This window comes from Protopterus annectens, chromosome 14.part0 (genome assembly GCF_019279795.1).
Source record: "Protopterus annectens isolate FY-2018-M chromosome 14.part0, PAN1.0, whole genome shotgun sequence".
In the NCBI taxonomy this organism is placed as follows: domain Eukaryota; kingdom Metazoa; phylum Chordata; order Ceratodontiformes; family Protopteridae; genus Protopterus; species Protopterus annectens.
In genome coordinates this window covers 832,756,488-832,775,029 of record NC_056748.1, presented here as the reverse complement: position 1 = coordinate 832,775,029, position 18,542 = coordinate 832,756,488, and the positions used below count along the sequence as shown (strand labels likewise).

General features: G+C 38.8%; 1 protein-coding gene across 8 annotated transcripts in view; it reads right to left on the bottom strand.

Moving 5' to 3' along the window:
• LOC122789279 (dynamin binding protein) overlaps positions 1 to 18,542 on the bottom strand; it is a 1,317,438-nt gene that overhangs the window by 99,864 nt on the left and 1,199,032 nt on the right. For all 8 annotated transcript variants that reach the window (XM_044056581.1, XM_044056587.1, XM_044056586.1 and 5 more), the window contains one exon: positions 14 to 193. In XM_044056581.1, coding sequence (XP_043912516.1) covers positions 14 to 193 — 180 coding nt within the window. The remainder of the gene's footprint in view (positions 1 to 13; positions 194 to 18,542) is intronic.

The window sequence follows — 18,542 nt, the reverse complement described above, 5'->3', positions numbered from 1 at the left end:
TTGTAGCACTTACAGGACCAAGGAGATTCTTGCGAGTAGACTGGCGCTCTGTGCTTTTCCTTTCAAATGGTTTTCTGCTTGTAGGCAAGGATTCTGGGAAGAAACTGAAGAGCTGCAGCTGCTGCATGACCTTATTGTGCTCTTCCAGGAACAGGGCAATATTATTTCCATCTTTTACCTCTATTCCTGCCAACTGCAAAGTAAAAAAAAACTAATATGAAGCATCAGACCACCCATATTAAAGTCATAGAATCCACACCATGACATCAAATAAGTAGCCAAAGCAGCAAAATATAAAAATAATAAACAAGAACAAAATCTGCATGTTAAGTGCCACCTTTATTTATTTCTCTTTGTTTACCGGAAAAGTCTGACTGGGTAATATCCATTTTCAGCAAAGACCCACGAAAGCTCCATTTGCTTACATTGCATTATACTAAGTTCCAGTTAAACACAGAGCAGTTAAATTTCTATTTACATTTATACAATAGTTACATTCATACATTCTAAGATTTTTTACAGAGGCAGAAGTTGCAAAGAGAAAGCCCACGTGCGACTTAATTATCTGTACAATTCACTATGTATAAAAAACAGTTTTGTCATTTCAGTGAGAAATTAAGAATATTCTTCTTATCAAGAGTTTGCAGAGTATCGTAAGGTGAGCACAAAGAGCATATGCAGGACCAGGGTTGGTTAAGATGTTTAAGCAGTGATTTAATACTATTGAGCTTGTCGGAAAGTTTTATTTCTGTGGGGATACTATTCCAGAGTTTATCAACATATTGGGAGTAGAGCGAGTCTCCTGCAACATTTGACTTGTGTGAGTACTAAGAATTTGTTACTAAAACTGAGGTCCCACGCTGGACAGTAGGGCAGTAATAAATTTTGTAGTACAGGGCATTTCTCTGGATAATGAATGAGTTTGTGTGTTGTAGTTAGGAAAAAGATAAAAAGCATTAACTTAGTTTTCTTGGGGTTGAGCTGGAGGTTTGGTTCTTTGAGCCACATTTCTACAGAGAAGAAAGATGTTTGGGTAATGTCTTGGAGTTTATTTACTGTTGAGACTGCACATATTAATGTTGATTCGTCTGCAAACTGAGTGGAGGTGTGGAGGTTATTAATATATTAAATAGGAGAGGACCCAGGATAAAGCCCCGAGGGACACTTGTAGTAACTAGTTGAAAGGATGTGTACGTTTGTTCCCATTTAACGGTTTGTTGCCTTCCAGAACGGTAACTAAGAAACCACGACAAGGAGTATTATGAAAGTGCTATGGAGGACAGTCGAATGAGCAGTTGCTGGAGCCTTTGACAAGTCCAAGAACATGATGAACACAAGCAGACCATTGTTTCTATGTTGGTTTATTATACTGGCAAAATGTAGTAGAGCAGAAGTGGTGCTGTACTGGGGCCTAAAGCCATGTTGTGTTTCTGAGAGCAAGTTATTTGAGGTTGGGTATTGCATCAGCTGCATATGGATGAATTTCTCAAATGGAGATGGTGAGATAATCGGTATTATAATATTAATTATTATTAATAATAATAATAATAATAATAATAATAATAATAATAATAATAATATATTACTACTACTAATACAGTTGTTGCTCTTGACATTTGATTACTGAGAAAGTGCAACTGGGTAGAAGCCCATTTTCAGTGAAGGCCTAGGGAGAAAAGCTCTGAAGTACTACATCATAAGAATAATTTAAAAATCTTTAAAAATAATACAAAATAAGTACAGTTTAAATAATTAAACCAAATTATAAGTAATATAAAAACTTTGGTTAAGAATAGATGCAAGTTATACGACAATGATTTAATATTTAGAAAACTTTTAGCCAGTTTAGAGAAAAATTAAAGGTAAGTTAGTAATACAAACAGGAGCTGCAATATGAAGTGAGAGAAAAGCAGGCTTACTGTACATTTAGACAGAAGGTGAGTGAAGAAGGGAGAGTAAGGTATGAATACATAATGGTTCACATTTAGGAATATAGTTTATCCAAGGTTGAGCAAGAATGGTTTTGAAGGATGAGAGGGAGGATACTGACCTAATGGATACAGGTAAGTCCAGGCCTTAGCAACATGGTATGAGTGCAGACAATGCCCAGCAGATTTGAATGGTCTGTGGACAGACCAACTGGGAATGCAAATGTGTAGAATGCTTGGTGCTGAACAAGCAGATGGATGCTGGATAATTTTATAGGTGGTAAAATATTTTACTCTCTTCCGTATACAACAAGGAAATACAACCAGAAGACATTCTCATTCCATTTTTTGCCTACACTGTTTACAGTCCATGAGTACACCATTTTGGCTGCATGTAGACAACAATACTTTCTATATTTAAAATGGTTTATTAAGCCAGCATGAAGTGGATCTGAAGTGTTATTCTCAGTACAGATCCACTAACAAACACATTAATGCTGAAACTACTGTTGTATAAAATCTTACCATAACAGTAGATGTCCTTCTTTTTACTGTTGCAGTAATCTTTACTGAAGAGATTCCCTACCATGGGTAGCCCAATGTCAAAACAATATACCAAAGTGTTAGGATTTTGTAGGCAGTGTTAGTCACATGTATGCTCCCTGCTAAAGGTGTATGGCATAAAGATCATGTACAGACATACATACACCAGAACTGAATAGGAGGAACCGCAGCTCTAGGAAGGAGGAGGAAAGTACAGTTGTGTACCTACCATAAATGTAGATTTTTGAGTGTATTCACTGTTGCAGTCATTACACTTGGGTTAGCCTGCTGGCAGGCTACCCTCAGTCAGCCTGAATTCCAGAGTCCTGGTCCAGCGTCGGTTGTTGTCGCCTCTTCCTTGACGTCAGTGCACCAGGGGTATACAAGATGCAGCCGACGCCATTTTCTTCAGTTTTTCTTGCCCCAGATGTCAGGTGCCCCCAAGAAGGTAGGCAATACATATTGCTTATAAAAACATACAGTAAAATAAAAACAATACCTTAATCTACAAGCAAATACACCACATAGGTTGTATAGGATAGAGAAGTATAGATAAGTCCCAGCAAAGAAAGGGGGATGGAGGGTGGGTAACCTGGACTGCGACAGTGAATACACTCAAACATCTACATTTAGGGTAGGTACACAACTGTACTATGTTCAACGTGTTTCACTATTGCAGTCATTACACTTGGGTTAAATCCCAAAGCTGAGGTAGGGTGGCTGGACTAAATAGGATTAGGAGTGGCTATGAGGCCCTGCAGAACTGCAGTGGCAAAGCCTGCTCTGGATTTAGAGTAAAGAGGTAAGTGATAATGCTTGGTAAAAGTGTACACTGAACTCCAAGTTGCAGCCTCCAAAATTTCCTTAGTTGGTACTCCTCTGAGAAAGGCTGCTGAAGTGGCTGCTGCCCTGGTAGAATGTGGCCTAATATTCTTAGGCACTGACTTGCCATGGTGTGCATAGCAGAAACGAATACAGTGTCCTATCCATTTTGAAATAGTCTGCTTTGAGATAGCATTTCCTTGTGATACTGCAGCATATGCTACAAACAGTTGCTCATTTTTTCTGAAAGCTTTTGTTTTGTCCAAGTAGAAGCGTAGCTGCCTGTGTATGTCCAAAGAATGCAGACGTCTCTCCCCTTTATTCTGGGGATTTGGATAAAATGTTGGCAAATGAATGGTTTGGTTAAGAGCCACACTGCATACTACCTTTGGCATAAATGTTGAGTTTGTCCTTAGAGAAACCCTGTCCGGATGAAAAATGATAAAAAGGTTCCACTGCCATTAATGCCTGTAACTCTGAGACTCTTCTTGCTGAAGTTATTGCTACGAGCAGAGCAGTTTTCCATGATAAGAATTTTATGTCAGCTGTATTGGCTGGCTCAAAAGGAGGTAGTGTGAGCTTTTCTAAGACAAAGTTGAGGTCCCGTGTAGGTATCGGTGCTCTCCTTGGGGGTCTTATGTTTTTTGCCCCTCTGAGGTACTGTCATAGCAGTGGATGAGAGAAAGTAGGAGGTTCCGTATTGTAATGAGCTGAAATGGCAAAGGCATGGATTTTAATTGATGAGAAGGATAGGCCTTTGTCCAGCATCTCAGTTAGGTATTGTAAAATCTGAGGAATATTTGGAACATGTGGTTCAAGTCCTTGTGGCTGGTTCCAAGCACAGAATCTCTTCCATTTTTCTGCATAAGATTTCCTGGTGCTGGGCATCCTGGCTTCCAAAATGACATCCATAACAGCTTTAGAGAGAGGTGTGTTCTGAGTGGCTATATTATCCGCCATGCAGCCAGATAAGGTTCTGAGTTGGCTGTGCAGAATTTGATTGTTTTGTTGAGTCAGAAGATGAGGAATTAGAGGTAAAGTCCAGGCTGGGCCTTGAAACAAGCTCTTTAGGATTGGGTACCAGTGCTGGCGTGGCCAGTCTGGGGCAATCAAAATCATTTTTAGCTTCCCCTGTCTGACTTTTAGGAGCACCTTGGGAAGAAGAGGCAGTGGCGGAAAGGCATAAACTGTTAATGTTTTCCAGCTGAATGACAGAGCATCCACTTTCCATGCTTGTGAGTGATAAGTCCTTGTGCAGAATCTCTGTAGTTGGTAGTTGTGAGGGGAGGCAAATAGATCTATGTCTGGGCATCCCCATTTCCTGGTTATCATGCTGAAGACCTGTGGATTTAGTTTTCACTCGTGAGGGTCCATGAGGTTTCTGCTTAGTTCGTCTGCCAGAGTATTTTTCTTTCCTGGCAGGAATTGTGCCTGCAGATGTACTTGACAGGTCAGTGCTGTGTTCCACAAAGTCATGGCTTGCCTGCAGAGGGGGTAGGAATGTGTGCCCCCTTGCTTGTTTATGTACCACATAACTGTAGTATTGTCCATCTTCAGTAATAGGTGTCTTGGATGTAGTAGATCCTTGAAGGCGGTCAGTGCATTCTGTACAGCTAGCATCTCTTTTTGATTGATGTGAAAATGCATTTGGTCAGTGGGCCACGTGCCCTGAATACAATTTTCCTGCCATGTGTGCCCCCCCAGGCATAATCCGATGCATCTGTTGTTAGTGTCTGCCTGGCTGTGGGTAAAGTGAAAGGCTGTCCCTTGTTGTGGTGACAGGCCAGAGCCCACCATCGAAACTCCTGTTGCAGACAGGGAATACGAGTTATTACTGTTTCCAAGCTGTGGCAATGTTAAGTCCAAACACTTTTTAGGTACCATTGTAGCTTCCTCATATGCAGTCTTGCATATGGAATTAGCAGGATGTAATGCCATGAAGCCCAAAGCCTGCAGAATTTTTCTTGCAGGTAGCTGGGTCTTTGTTGCCATCATTTGAAAGTAATGAGTCAGTTGCCTCTGTTTGTCTGGCGTGAGATAAGCCATCTGGGCAGTTGTATTTAAGCTTGCGCCCAGGAATATTATCTCTTGAGAGGGCACTAGTTTTGATTTCTTTTCATTTACTGTGCACCCTAGGCAAATTAGTAATTATTTTACAAACGCCAGATGCTTTAGTAGAATGTCCTTGCTCTCTGCTTGAATAAGGCAGTCATCCAAGTAGGGATATATTTGAATTCCGTTTTGTCTGTAAAATGCAATTAGTGGTGCCAGGCATTTTTTGAAGACCCTGGACGCAGTAGATAAGCCAAAGGGCAGTGCAGAGAATTGGTAATGCATTGAGCCAGCTATGAAGCTGAGGTATCTTCTGCAAGATTGTCTGATTGGGACATGCAGCTATGCCTCTTTGAGGTCCAAAGTAACTAGCCAAGCCTTCTTGCCCAGCATGGGTAGAAGTTGCTGCAGTGTCAACATTTTGAATTTTGGAACATCCAGGAAAGTATTTAGAATTGACAGGTCCAGTACTGGTCTCCAGGCTTTGTCCTTTCTGGGTACCAAGAAAAGTCTTGAGTAAAATCCTTGCCCCTGTTCTTGCTGTGGAACTTTTTGAATAGCTCTCATGTCCATGAGAGCAGAAATTTATTTTTGTGCCTCTGCCCATTGGTTTTGTGGCAAGTCTGGCATACCTGTTGACCTTGGTAGGGTGTGAAAGTGGAACCTGTAACCCTGAGAAACAATATTCAGTACCCATTTGTCCTGGGTGATCATGTGCCAGTTTTGTGAGAAAAGTGCTAGTTTCCCCCCCTTAAGGGTGCTGTCAAAAGGTAAGTGCTTGGCTTTTGTAGAGGGAAGTCATTGGGACTGTTTCCTATAAGGATGTGATTTGTCTTCTACACCTTTGGGGGCTGAAGCACCCCATTGTTTAGGTCTGTATGAGCCTTGGGGCTGAGATCTGCCTCTTGGGCATCTGTATCTGCCTCTTTGTGGCCTGTCTGACACTGGAAAGGACCAATTTTTAGAAGGCCAGCTCCTGCTAAATCTAGGTGGCTGAACCTGTAAGAAATCCTTTACTGTCTGCATTGATTTCGCTTTATCCTCCATTTTCTTTAACACCTCTTCTGCCTTAACACCAAACAAAGTATCATGCTGTAATGGAGCATCCAATAATTTTGCTTTAACATGATCAGGTAAACTTTGTTCTTTTAACCAAGCATGCCTTCGAATGACAGAGCCTGTAACAGCGGCTCTGCAAGAAGCCTCTAATGAATCAAAACCACATTGCAGAGTATGCTTTCCCACTTGTTCAGCTGCATGCAATAAATCCCGCATTTCCTTATTGTCAGGACATTCTGAGCTTGTAAGCATTTTCTATGTTAGCAAAGGCATTAGGTATTGTTGATATTTAAGCATCTGAAACAGTGTTGGTACAAGACAATATTGTAGAAACCTCGGTGGCACCAATAAGCGTTGAATATCACCAGCGACCACAAGATAAAATAAAAATTTGTTTTAATGTATCCACATAACGCCACAGGAAACAATTTGAAACAACTGACAGACATACAGTGCTATCAGAGCACAGCGACAACCAAAATAAATGATATACTGCACAAAAAGCATAAATAGTCCTTCGAAACAGATAGACAAAACGCCAAATAAGTCCAATAAAATCAACAGTTGAGCGCTTTCAACCAGCGTATCTGGTCTTCATCAGAACTGTTGAAAATTTGCTGTAATCAGTTTAAATAAATTTTTTGGCGCCAAAACTTAATATCCAGTCTTAAAGGGATATTACTATATCATATAGTGCAAATAAAGACGTTATTAAACGTAAACAAAATTTAGCTTCTATCTTCTGTACAGTTCACAAACTATACCATATGTATATTCCTATACAAGATATACAAAATATACCTAACTTTTGTTAAAAAAGAAAAATAAATACATCACTGGTACTACAAAAACTTTAAAACTTTTCCGTAAATGTGAAATACGTAAAGTTGACACTAAGTATCACAACCTAACAACATTGTAATAAAATACACTTGAATAAGACCATTTGACTAACCAAAAATATGAGTATACTTATAACCATTCAAAAGTGCATTTGTTGTTTACCAAATTAACACTTATATATTTATAAGTCAATTGAACATGTTAGTGAATAGAGGTTATGGCAAATGTGTAATAGATACTACTATATGAGTAAGATATGATTTATTAAGTCATAAAATTAATTAATTAAATAATTATTAAAATATTAAAATATGAAATATTCTGTCAAAATGTAGATATATGTTTAATATATAAAATAGACTACCATCTCTAATGAATGTGTTAAAATATCTCTAAAAAACAAAAAAAACTTATTAATTATATAGTTTGTTCAATATAATTATATAAATAATAAACATAATTGATATTAAGGAGTGGATAATTAATAATATGTAAGTTACACTATTATAAAATAATAAATAGTAAAGATTAAAAACTATTGTTAAAAAATAAGTATGATTAAAATATATTCCATTGAATTAAATTACTCTGCAAAAACACAATATTTTTCTTACTGAAGTAATTCAATATATTAAGTATATTTAATAATAGTATGTACATGAATATAATTGAAACACTTGAGAAAGGCCCAGTATACATTATATGTAAAAATTCATAAAAAGTATGATTGTTTTGTTCCCTAAAAATTAGTAAATATAATTTCTTAATAATTACTTTATATTTTGTGTTTTGTATTTTAATTCGTTTCAACTACTTGTTCAGGACATTATATGTAAATAAATATAAAAATAACTTGTTCAGGATGTTGTATATGAATATAATAATAAATATTAGAATATACATGAGTATAAAAAGTATTTATCCCACATATCAAAATAATAATGATTTAATTGATATAAATTCATTTAACCCCGGTGGACTAGTAGCATCAAGATGTAATTGCCACCAGCTTTCACGAAAAGCCAATAAACCTTTGAGATCTCCACCCCTTGGGTCAATGTGTAGAACTTCCAAAATTATAAATTTATAAATTTAAAAATGTGTTTCTCTCCATATAAATCAACATGCCTAAACAAGGCGTTTGTTCTATCCCTGGTCTTAATGCAATATGTGTGATTGTATATACGTTTTTTCAAGCATCGCTCAGTTCTTCCAACATAGAAGGCCGTGCAGACATCACACTTGGCCAAATATATCACCTGTTTTGTATTGCACTTACCGTCCTTATTAATAATTAGGCTCTTGTGCCCATTTTGCAAAAAGATTTTATCTTCCATTGACATGTAACTGCACTGATTGCAAGAACCGCATTTTCTACTTCTAAATCTAGTAAATTTTCTAACTTTATGTTGTTCAAACAATTTCTTCAAGTTATTACCCATTCTGTGAACAAATCTCGGTTTGGTTCCTAATATTTTAACCAAAGCTGGTTCACTACTTATTATATACCAAAACTTGCATATAATTTGCTTTATCTGTTCCACCCCCATATTATAAGTTACAATACATGCTCTTTGGAAATTAGAATTGACTCCTTCTAATTTCAAATTAGAATCTCTTCCCATTGGGTAATTGTGTATTCCACCAGAGCCTAGCAAGGGTTTATATTTTGTACCCCAATTGCCAATAATATAAGACTGAACATCATCCATCATCTCTGAGGGATACCCTCTTTGTTCAAAAAGATTTTTAATATAGTCAAGTTCAATTAGCAATTGGTCATAGTCAGATACCATTCTAGCTGCTCGGATACACTGACCCTTGAAGACATTATATTTCACTTTCGGGGGGTGACAGCTAGTATAATCTAAATAATTGTTGGAGAACGTTGTTTTCCTATAAATGTTAGATGACACTTTTCCTGCATCATGTACTATATATGTATCCAAATACGGCAATCCTTTTGAATCATATGAATGAGTGAATTTCAAATATTCACTACTACTATTTAAAAAATCCATGAATTCCACCAATTCATCCTCGTCACCCTGCCATAAAATGTATATGTCATCCAGGAACCTGGAATAGTACGTAACGTTCTTAAAATATTTACTCGTAAATAACGTACTATCTTCCCAATTCAACATAACCAAATTGGCGTATATGGGGGCACAAGCTGCCCCCATTGCTATGCCTCTGGTTTGTCTGAACAGCTCACCTTCAAAATATATGAAATTGTTATCCAAGACTATGGACATCATTTCAGATATCAAGCAAATAGTATCCCAATCCAGATCTGTATGTCTCATCAAGCTATTTGTAAATGCTTCCAACCCTTCCACTTTAGGGATGCATGAAAAAAGATCAATCACATCTATTGTAACAATATATAGGGAACGACCCCTCGTTATTTCATTCACTGGATATTTGGAGAGAAAACACCACGAATCTTTCACCAAATGATGAATTGTAGTATAAATGTTTTTTAATTTAATATCTATAAATTTACCCATTCGAAAGGTTTTAGAAAAACTACCAGACACAATAGGTCTCAAGGGGGGATCATATGAATCTTAATGTGTTTTTGGTATACCTACCATTGTGGCCACCTTAGGATGTATAACTTTTATAAATTTATATATTTCATCAGATATTCTTCCATCTAATAAATACTCTTCAATGTACGAATCGATTCGTTGATGGGCTATGTTTAATTCATTCTTTGAGATAGTTTCGTAGTTACCTGTTAAATACAATATATCATAAATTTTTTGAGTATAAATCATATTATCATAAATGGCAATGCCCCCTCCTTTATCCGGTTTCATTATGAGTATAGTAGGGTCCTCTCTTAATTCTTGTAATAATACCGATTCTTCTTGTGTCAAATTCTCAATGTTTGTTGCTCTTTTCAAATTCTTATATTCACAGTATATTTCCTTTGTTATCACCTTACCAAAAGTATCAATAATCGGATGATTAATAGGTGTAAAATTACTATTGACAGTTAGAGAGGAGCCTATATGTTAGTCTCCACAGGGGTTATTTTTTATTTTCTTGTCTTTAAAAAAAAACCTCTAGATTAATTTTTCTAATATATTTCTTAAAATCAATCAATACATCTGCCAATTGAAATTTCGGGTTAGGTATATACTTCACGCCTTTCTCACTATATAATATAGTAATATCCCTTTAAGACTGGATATTAAGTTTTGGCGCCAAAGAATTTATTTAAACTGATTACAGCAAATTTTCAACAGTTCTGATGAAGACCAGATACGCTGGTTGAAAGTGCTCAACTGTTGATTTTATTGGACTTATTTGGCGTTTTGTCTATCTGTTTCGAAGGACTATTTATGTTTTTTGTGCAGTATATCATTTATTTTGGTTGTCGCTGTGCTCTGATAGCACTGTATGGCTGTCAGTTGTTTCAAATTGTTTCCTGTGGCGTTATGTGGATACATTAAAACAAATTTTTATTTTATCTTGTGGTCGCTGGTGATATTCAACGCTTATTGGTGCCACTGAGGTTTCTATGATATTTAAGCATGTGAAACTGGCAGTTTAAAGCCCTTACAGCTAAAGTAGCAGAAGTGTAAACTCCCCCCCCCCCCATCTATCCAGTGCTCTAGAATCCCTATCAGACGGAACAGGGTTTTTTGCAGTGGAAGCCTTGACCCATTTGGGACCCTGAGAAATGGTTTCTGGGTCAGCAGCAGGGTTTTTATAAAGACATTTATGAGAGTCTGGGACCCTGTAGTACCTATCTGGCTTGACTGGTGCAGGGGGTAAAGAATCAGGAGACAAACTGGATTCAGAAAAAATATCAACAATATCTAGTACAGTGGGGATATCAAGGGGCCTGTGCTGAGGCAGTAAAAGAAAGTCTCTGAGCCTTTTCTTGGATTCTGAATAATCCTGGCTCTCCCAATGGAAATGTTCCCTCATGGAGTGCAGGGTTTCCCCAAAAGAGTAATCCTCAGGAGGAGAGGCTGAAGGGACAGATTCTTCAGCACCACAGTCCTCATAGGGAGGAAGAGAATATCCTTGTTCAGAAGAGGAATCAGAGGAAATAGAATCCTGGCCAGAGGAGTCATAGTCAGTGTCTTGCCTAGGCCTTTTATCAGGAGGGGGATGGGAACCCCTGATCAAAGTAATTAGGTCCTTGGCCATTTTAAGCATCTGTTTCTTTGGCATGGATGACTGTCCAGGAAAATGCTGTACTTGTTTCTTTGTCTTTAATGGTGTTTTAGACTTTGCCTTGGCTGCTGAAGTGGACTTGATAGTAAGCTGTGTAGGTCTGAAAACACCCTCAGACGCCGATGCCTGCTCAGCGGCTCCGGACCCATCTGAGGGAATAGTTTCCGTAGGACCAATACCTTGAGTTTCCAGAGGCCTAGTTGTCTCCATGTGGGAGTCGGAGGCGGCCTGTGGCTCTGAGGTAGTGGGTGTCAGGCACTGCAAAAGCGCCTTACTGAGAACCGGTGACTGGCCTAGAAGAGGCTTCGTCGTCGGTTTTGGACCTCGGATGCCTGTCCTTTTCTTTGTCTTTGCGTTTTTTATGAATTCCAGTTGTCGGTTGTTCCGACAGCATTATGTAGTAAACCTTCAGCCAAAGTAATGTAAAGCAAAATCAAACCGACGCTTAATAGTGCGTTGGTTGACTAGCACAAAACCGACAACTAGCAACGTTGTGGTCAGGGCCTAGGCAAGGAATACAGTAAGAGTGAAAATCCTTATGAGGTATTCGCTTCCCACAAGAAATACAATTGTTAACTTTTACTGACATCGGTCTGGAGCAAGAAAAAGTTTCCCTAATGGGGTACTTAGCTTTACTGAAGACTTCGGTTCTGAAATTCAATTTCGAAAATCTCAGAAGTCGGCCGACCGGCAGTTGCGAACTGCTTTTGCTTTGGGCACCGCGCGGCAAGAAAGACTGAAGAAAATGGCGTCAGCTGCATCTTATATACCCCTGGCGCACTGACGTCAGTGAAGAGGCGACAGCAACCGACGCCGGACCAGGACTTTGGAATTCAGGCCGACTGAGGGTAGCCTGCCAGCAGGATAACCAAAGTGTAATGACTGCAACAGTGAATCACGATGAACATCATGTGCATCCAGAATGAGAAAAAGGAAAAAGAGTAGAGCAGAAGGGGGTAGGAGAGAGGGGAGTGAATACTACTGTGAAGAGAAGGACAGCTACTGTTATGGTAAGATTTTACACAACTGTACTATGTCCTTACTAAAGGGAGAGTACAAAAGCTCAACAGGAAACGTGAGCTGAGGAATGCCCATAAGAGCCCTCAAGAAACCCATGCAGGATAGCTCTGGCAAAGCCAGGTCTTGCTCTAGAAACAACATCCAATTTGTAATGCTTAGTGAAGATATAGACAGAGGTCCAAGTAGCAGCCGCAAGGATGGAACTGGCATCCAATTCCTTGAAAAAAAGGCACCAGAGGAAGCCAAGGTCCTTGAAGAATGAGCCTTTACAGAGTCAGAAAGTCTCTTACCAAGAAAGATGTAACAAAAAGAAATGATCTTAGAGAAGCATGAAAAAATGGTTTGCTTAGAAACAGCCAAATCTACAGATCTGGGATGAAAGGAAACAGAAAGCTGTTCAGACTTGTGAATGGCCTTGGTCTTCTCTAAATAATATCTGAGCTGCCTATGCATATCTAAGGTTCAGAGAAGGAACAAAGGAGGGTAAATTAATAGACTGATTAAGAGACAATTCATTAATCACCTTGGGCATAAAAGGATTACTATGAAAAGACACCCTGTCCCTATGAAAAACTAAAAAAAGTGAGGAACAGCCATAACAGCCTGGAGTTCAGACACTCTTTTAGCTGAAGTAAATACCAAAAGAAGAACAGTCTTCCATATACAATACTGTATGAAAGCTGAAGTTGCAGACTCAAAAGGAGCTTGAGTCAATTTTTCAAGAACAAAATTAAGGTCACAGGAAGGTGGAACAGGCTTTCATGGAGGTCTGATAAGAAGGATGCCTTTAAGGATTTAAGATTTTTAAATTTCCATCCCTGTAGACCAGACATATCCCTGGTCCCCTGCGTCGTGTGCTAGCCACTTGGACAGTCAACCATTTTCAATGGACTGCCCCCACTCTGCTACTTTTGTTTCCCAACTACTTGAACCTTACTTCCATTAAACCTGCTAAACTTCCTCCCTCCTGCAATTGAGAACTGCCTCTCCCAAGCACAACTACGTGTAGGTGCTATTCCAACACATTACTGTAACTCCTGTTGTTGTGTCTTTTGGCTTATCCCGGTTAGGGGTCGCCACAGCGGAACTCCGGTCCGCTAATGTTTGGTAGTGGATTTTTACGTGCTGAGTTACCAGCCCTGACGCACAGCCTTCAACAAAGGCACGCCCATTCATGCGTGCCTCCACACAGAACACGCTCTAGCTGAGAATCGAACGCAACAACGTCTTGCTGTGAGGCGACAATGCTACCACAGCACCACTACTGTAACTCCTGTAATGTAATCTTTTTATCTGGCTCGCACACTCGCACAGACCTTTTTTTTCATTCATATTATTAAGTTCATACATGCGGTTCTCTACTTTGGCCACCAGATGGCCGCGTTCCACATGAAATCCAACCCCTAGCATACCTACAGTAGATGGGACTTTATTTAACTACACCTAAAGTGAATTAAATTCTTCTGCTGTTGCATTCCAGATTTGGCATTTTTGCTTACTGTCTTTGCCAGCTCTGTCTACACTAGAACACACTTACACAGAAAGGTGTTGTGTCCCACAGCAATTACTTCTCTGCAACCTGCTTAGATTACTTGTCTGCTCATCTTTTAGGCACTAGCCCAGTGCTGATACCGATTGTTTTTCATTCCTTTCATACCTTTGAAATGCATAAGCCAGATAGACTCCTAAGATCCAGTTCCCAAAACCTAATTAAATTGCATATACCAACACGTCCAGTTGCGAATCACCTGATGTCCTCCTCTCTTGCACACCTCTGGAACTCTCTCCCTTCTACCATCCGCACCACCAGCAGTCTCTCTGTTTAAAACCTCAAAGCACTCGCACCTTATTTCGCAATGGAAATGTTCTTGCACCCATCCAACCTAATTCTGACCACACTTTCTTCCTAACTTTCCAAACTTATTTGTTGCCCGTCACTGCCTCCTAAAGTTCTACATCCCTTGTGATGTATTTGACTGACTAAAAAGTTACCTCATTGTAATTGCTTAAAAAAACACATTACTACTTATTGAATTAATCTGATATAAAAAAAGAGATTTTCATTTGCAAAATTACATCTGTATTATGTAACATTTATTTGAAATGTGTGATATGGATTTGTACTTTCTGAACTATGTATATAACATTTATTTGAAATATATACTACAGATTTGTGCTCTTTCTCTACTGTGTATTTGTATTTTTCCAGAGCTTTTCTCCCCAGGACTCCATTGAAAACGGGCTCCTTGCAGCCCAATGGACTATCCTAGAAAACAAACTGCAAATAAATAAATAAAATAAATAAGGAACTGCTTGACCTCAAACCTAGACGCCACAGGAGGAGTTAATGGCAGACAAGCAGAAATAGCTAAAAGGTGAGCTTTAAAAGAATATGCTAACACAGCATGGAACAATTCACACAAATGAGAAAGATACCCAGACAGTTCCAATAGTAGTAGGAGCAATGTGTCTTATAAAAAGACTCTCCAATCATATTTAGATATGTTACCAATCCATGTAACTCCATACAAATTGCAGAAGTAGTCATTACTGGGCACATTGCGGGTGCTGCAAAGAGCACTTTTGGCTGACAACAAAGATTGAAACAATACTAATTTCATGAACTTCAATCATACTTTCACTTACGAATGGGGTTCATTCCCATCAAGGTATTAGAAACCCAAAAGATATGGAGAAATTAAAAATGAGAGAGAACCAGAAGGATCTCTACAGAAAGTGGATCCTGGTTATACACAAGGCACCAAACAGAAAATCTCTTCCATCTGGACATATAGGATTTCCTGGTAGTGAGTTTCCTGGCCTCCTGCAGAAACCTAAGCATGTTCTCAGAAAAAAGGTGCCTAAAATGGATCAAAATCCTATCACTCATAATGTCAGTTGAAGAGTGGAAAACTGAGGATAGATGAGAGACCGCTTTTGTTGTCCGAATAGGTCCACCCTGTGAGGTAACTTGTGATGACTGGCCCTAGCTAGGTGAAGAAGAGGGAACTAATGCTGTCTGGGCTAAAAGGGAGTCACCAACAAGATTTTGGAAAAATCCTACAGGACCCTAGGAATTAGAGGAAGGGGTGGGAAGGCATAGAGAAACATCCCCTTTCAAGAAAAAGATAGGGGGTCCACCTTCCAAGCTACAGGAGCTTGGGATTCTGGTGCAAAAAAGAGGAAGTTGTTTGTTTAAAGAAGAGGCAAAAAGATCTACCCGAGGAATGCCCCACTGATGGAGAATGTCCAGAAACACATTTCTGTGAAGCATTCATTCAGAAGCCTGTGTTTTGGAGCTGTTCAAAGAATCTGCAACTATGTTTTGTTCTGAAGGAATGTATATAGCCTGAATAGTCACTTGATACTGAAAAGCTAGATCCCAAACTTGAAGTGCTAGCCTGCAAAGAAGGTAGTACTGTGCCCCCCATACACACAATTACTGATGTTCCACATCACTGTGGTATTGACTGTAAAGATTTTGACAGTCCCTGGCAGAAAAGGGGAATAAAATGTCTGAAGGGTGAAAAAGACAGCTCTCATCTCTTTGATATGGATGTGGTCTGACCTCTGATAAGGAGGCCAAAGACCCTGGACCTTGAGGACCCAAAACGTAGATGTTTCAGGTTATTGTATGGTGAAATGAGGTTAGAGAGTATTGGTATTTTAGTTGGTTGGTATAGGATCTTGTGAGTCATTAAGAGCTGTTGAAGTACAAGCTGGTTAGGGAGTTCAAGCCAACCTAGTTTTCTTAGGTTCAGGCAGTGGTGAGTTCTAAATGGGGATCCTGTAGCTAATCGAACAATATTATAGTAAGATGCAGCTAGTTTCTTAAGGTAGTTTTTGGAGATATTAGTGTAAATGGGGGAAGCATATAGAAGAGTAGAGATTAGGTGAGATCTGGCTAATGTGGTCCTTGCTATGGGTGTAAGGAAAGGATTGATTCTGTAAAGGGATCCTATTTTTTTATTAACCAATTTTATTGTATTGTTGATATGAGTGTCAAAGCTGAGATTATTGTCAATAGTTATTCCTAATAATTTTGTAGTTGAATCTGGAAAAATGACAGTACTATCAGTAGATGTGAGAGTGAAGTTTAGTTGGGTAGATTTACGGGTAGGTAAGAAAAATAACAGTTTGATTTTCTTAGGGTTGAGGAGTAGGCAATGGTCTAAGAACCATTGTTCAACAGAGGTAAAAGCTTTTTGGGTAAGAGCCTGAAGTTCAATTTGAGAGGTAGCAGTACAGATTATAGTAGAATCATCTGCATATTGTATGCAGGTAGTGTTTCAGATAGCTGATTGGAGGTCGTTAATAAAGATAGAAAATAGAAGGGGGCCAAGGATAGAGCCTTGAGGTACACCTAAAGGGATAGGAAGGAGATTAGATAGTGAGTTTTTCCAGAGTACTGCCTGCTGACGGTTTTCTAGGTAAGATGTAAACCAAGTTAAGGAAGGAGGATCAAGTGCGAGAGATTTTAGTATGTGCAGAAGAAGTTTGTGATTAACCATGTCGAAAGCTTTAGATAAATCAATGAAGACAGAAGATGATAAATTATTGTTGTTACGGTTATTGTTGATGACGTTGGTGAAGGAGAGTAAAGCAGTGGTGGTACTGTGGGAAGGTCTAAATCCATGCTGACAGTTAGCAAGTAGGTTGTTATGGAGAAGGTGGTTAAGTAGTTGTTTATGGATACATTTTTCCATGGTTTTAGCTATAGGTGATAGAAGTGCTATGGGGCGAAAATTTGAGTAATCATTAGAGTTTCCCCCTTTGTGTAGAGGGATGATGTGAGATATCTTCCAGATAGAAGGGAAGATTCCTTCATTTATAGACCTATTTATTAGAATAGAAATGGGATAGGCAATAGCTTTGGCTCCTATTTGCAAGAATTCTGCAGGAAGTTTATCTGCAGAGGGGGTGGTAGGTTTTAATTTTTGGAGCAGTGATGAGATAAAGGAGGTAGAAACAGGTTGTAGATGAAGGGAGGGAGGTGGTTTTAAAGTAGGTAAGAGTAGCTTTGAGGTGTCGGGAGATAGGTGACTAGCAAGAGTTTGGATAGTATTAGTGAAGAAAGAATTAGTCATTGGCTATCTGTGTGGGATTTTCTGGGTTAGAGTCCTGAGGGTTATGTGTAATAGACTGGCCTGGGGATAAAAGGTTATTAATACTGGCCCAGAATTTTTTAGGTTCCTTTTTGGAGGTTTGTTGTAATTGAAGGTAATAGTTTTTTTTTTGTCTGTTAGGATGGCTTTTTTGTACTGTTTCTAAGCTCTCTGAAGTTCTGGCGGTCAGTTAGATTCTTTGCGCCATTTAGCCCAAGATTTGTTTCTGAGAATGATTTTTTGCCTAGTATTGTTGGTCAATCAGGGTGCTGGCTTAGCTTTAGTTCTAATAGTACGACTTGGGGCATGATGATCCAGGATAGATAAGAGTGTAGAATTGAAGTATTCTACTGCTTCATTAAGTGGGAGATATTTTAGTGGGGACCAATTATATTGTATTAGTTCAGCTTGAAAATGTTCAGAGTTAAATTTCTTTTTTGAACATAATGTTCTACAAGTAGTAGGTAAAGTTAGGTTGGTTTTATGTCTAATGACATAAGTTAGTGAGTGGTCGCTTAGATCATCTGGAAGGGTACCTGATTGGTGGGCTTGTTGGGGAGTATTAGTAAGAATCCAGTCTAAGGTGGTTTCGTAGTTATTGGTTTTATTAGTTCTGGTAGGACAATTGATGAGTTGTGTAAAGCTATGTAGGTTTATATGAGAGGTGGGGTTTGTATTATTACAGGAATTCCAATCAATGTTAAAGTCACCTAGGACTAATGTTTCTTGAGGGAGGTTAGTGGCGAGTGAACTGAGGATACTTTCTAGTGTGTTAATGTTATTGCCTGGAGGGAGATATGCACAAATGATGTTTATAGATTTAGTAGGGTTGAGTTGTAGTTTGGAGCTGATAACTTTGGCATTATAATCTAGGGTAGAAATCAGATTTATAGTACTAATTTGGAATTGTGCTTTATAGAGAATTGCTACCCCTCCTCCCTTTTTGGCAGTGCGATCAAGTCTAATGATG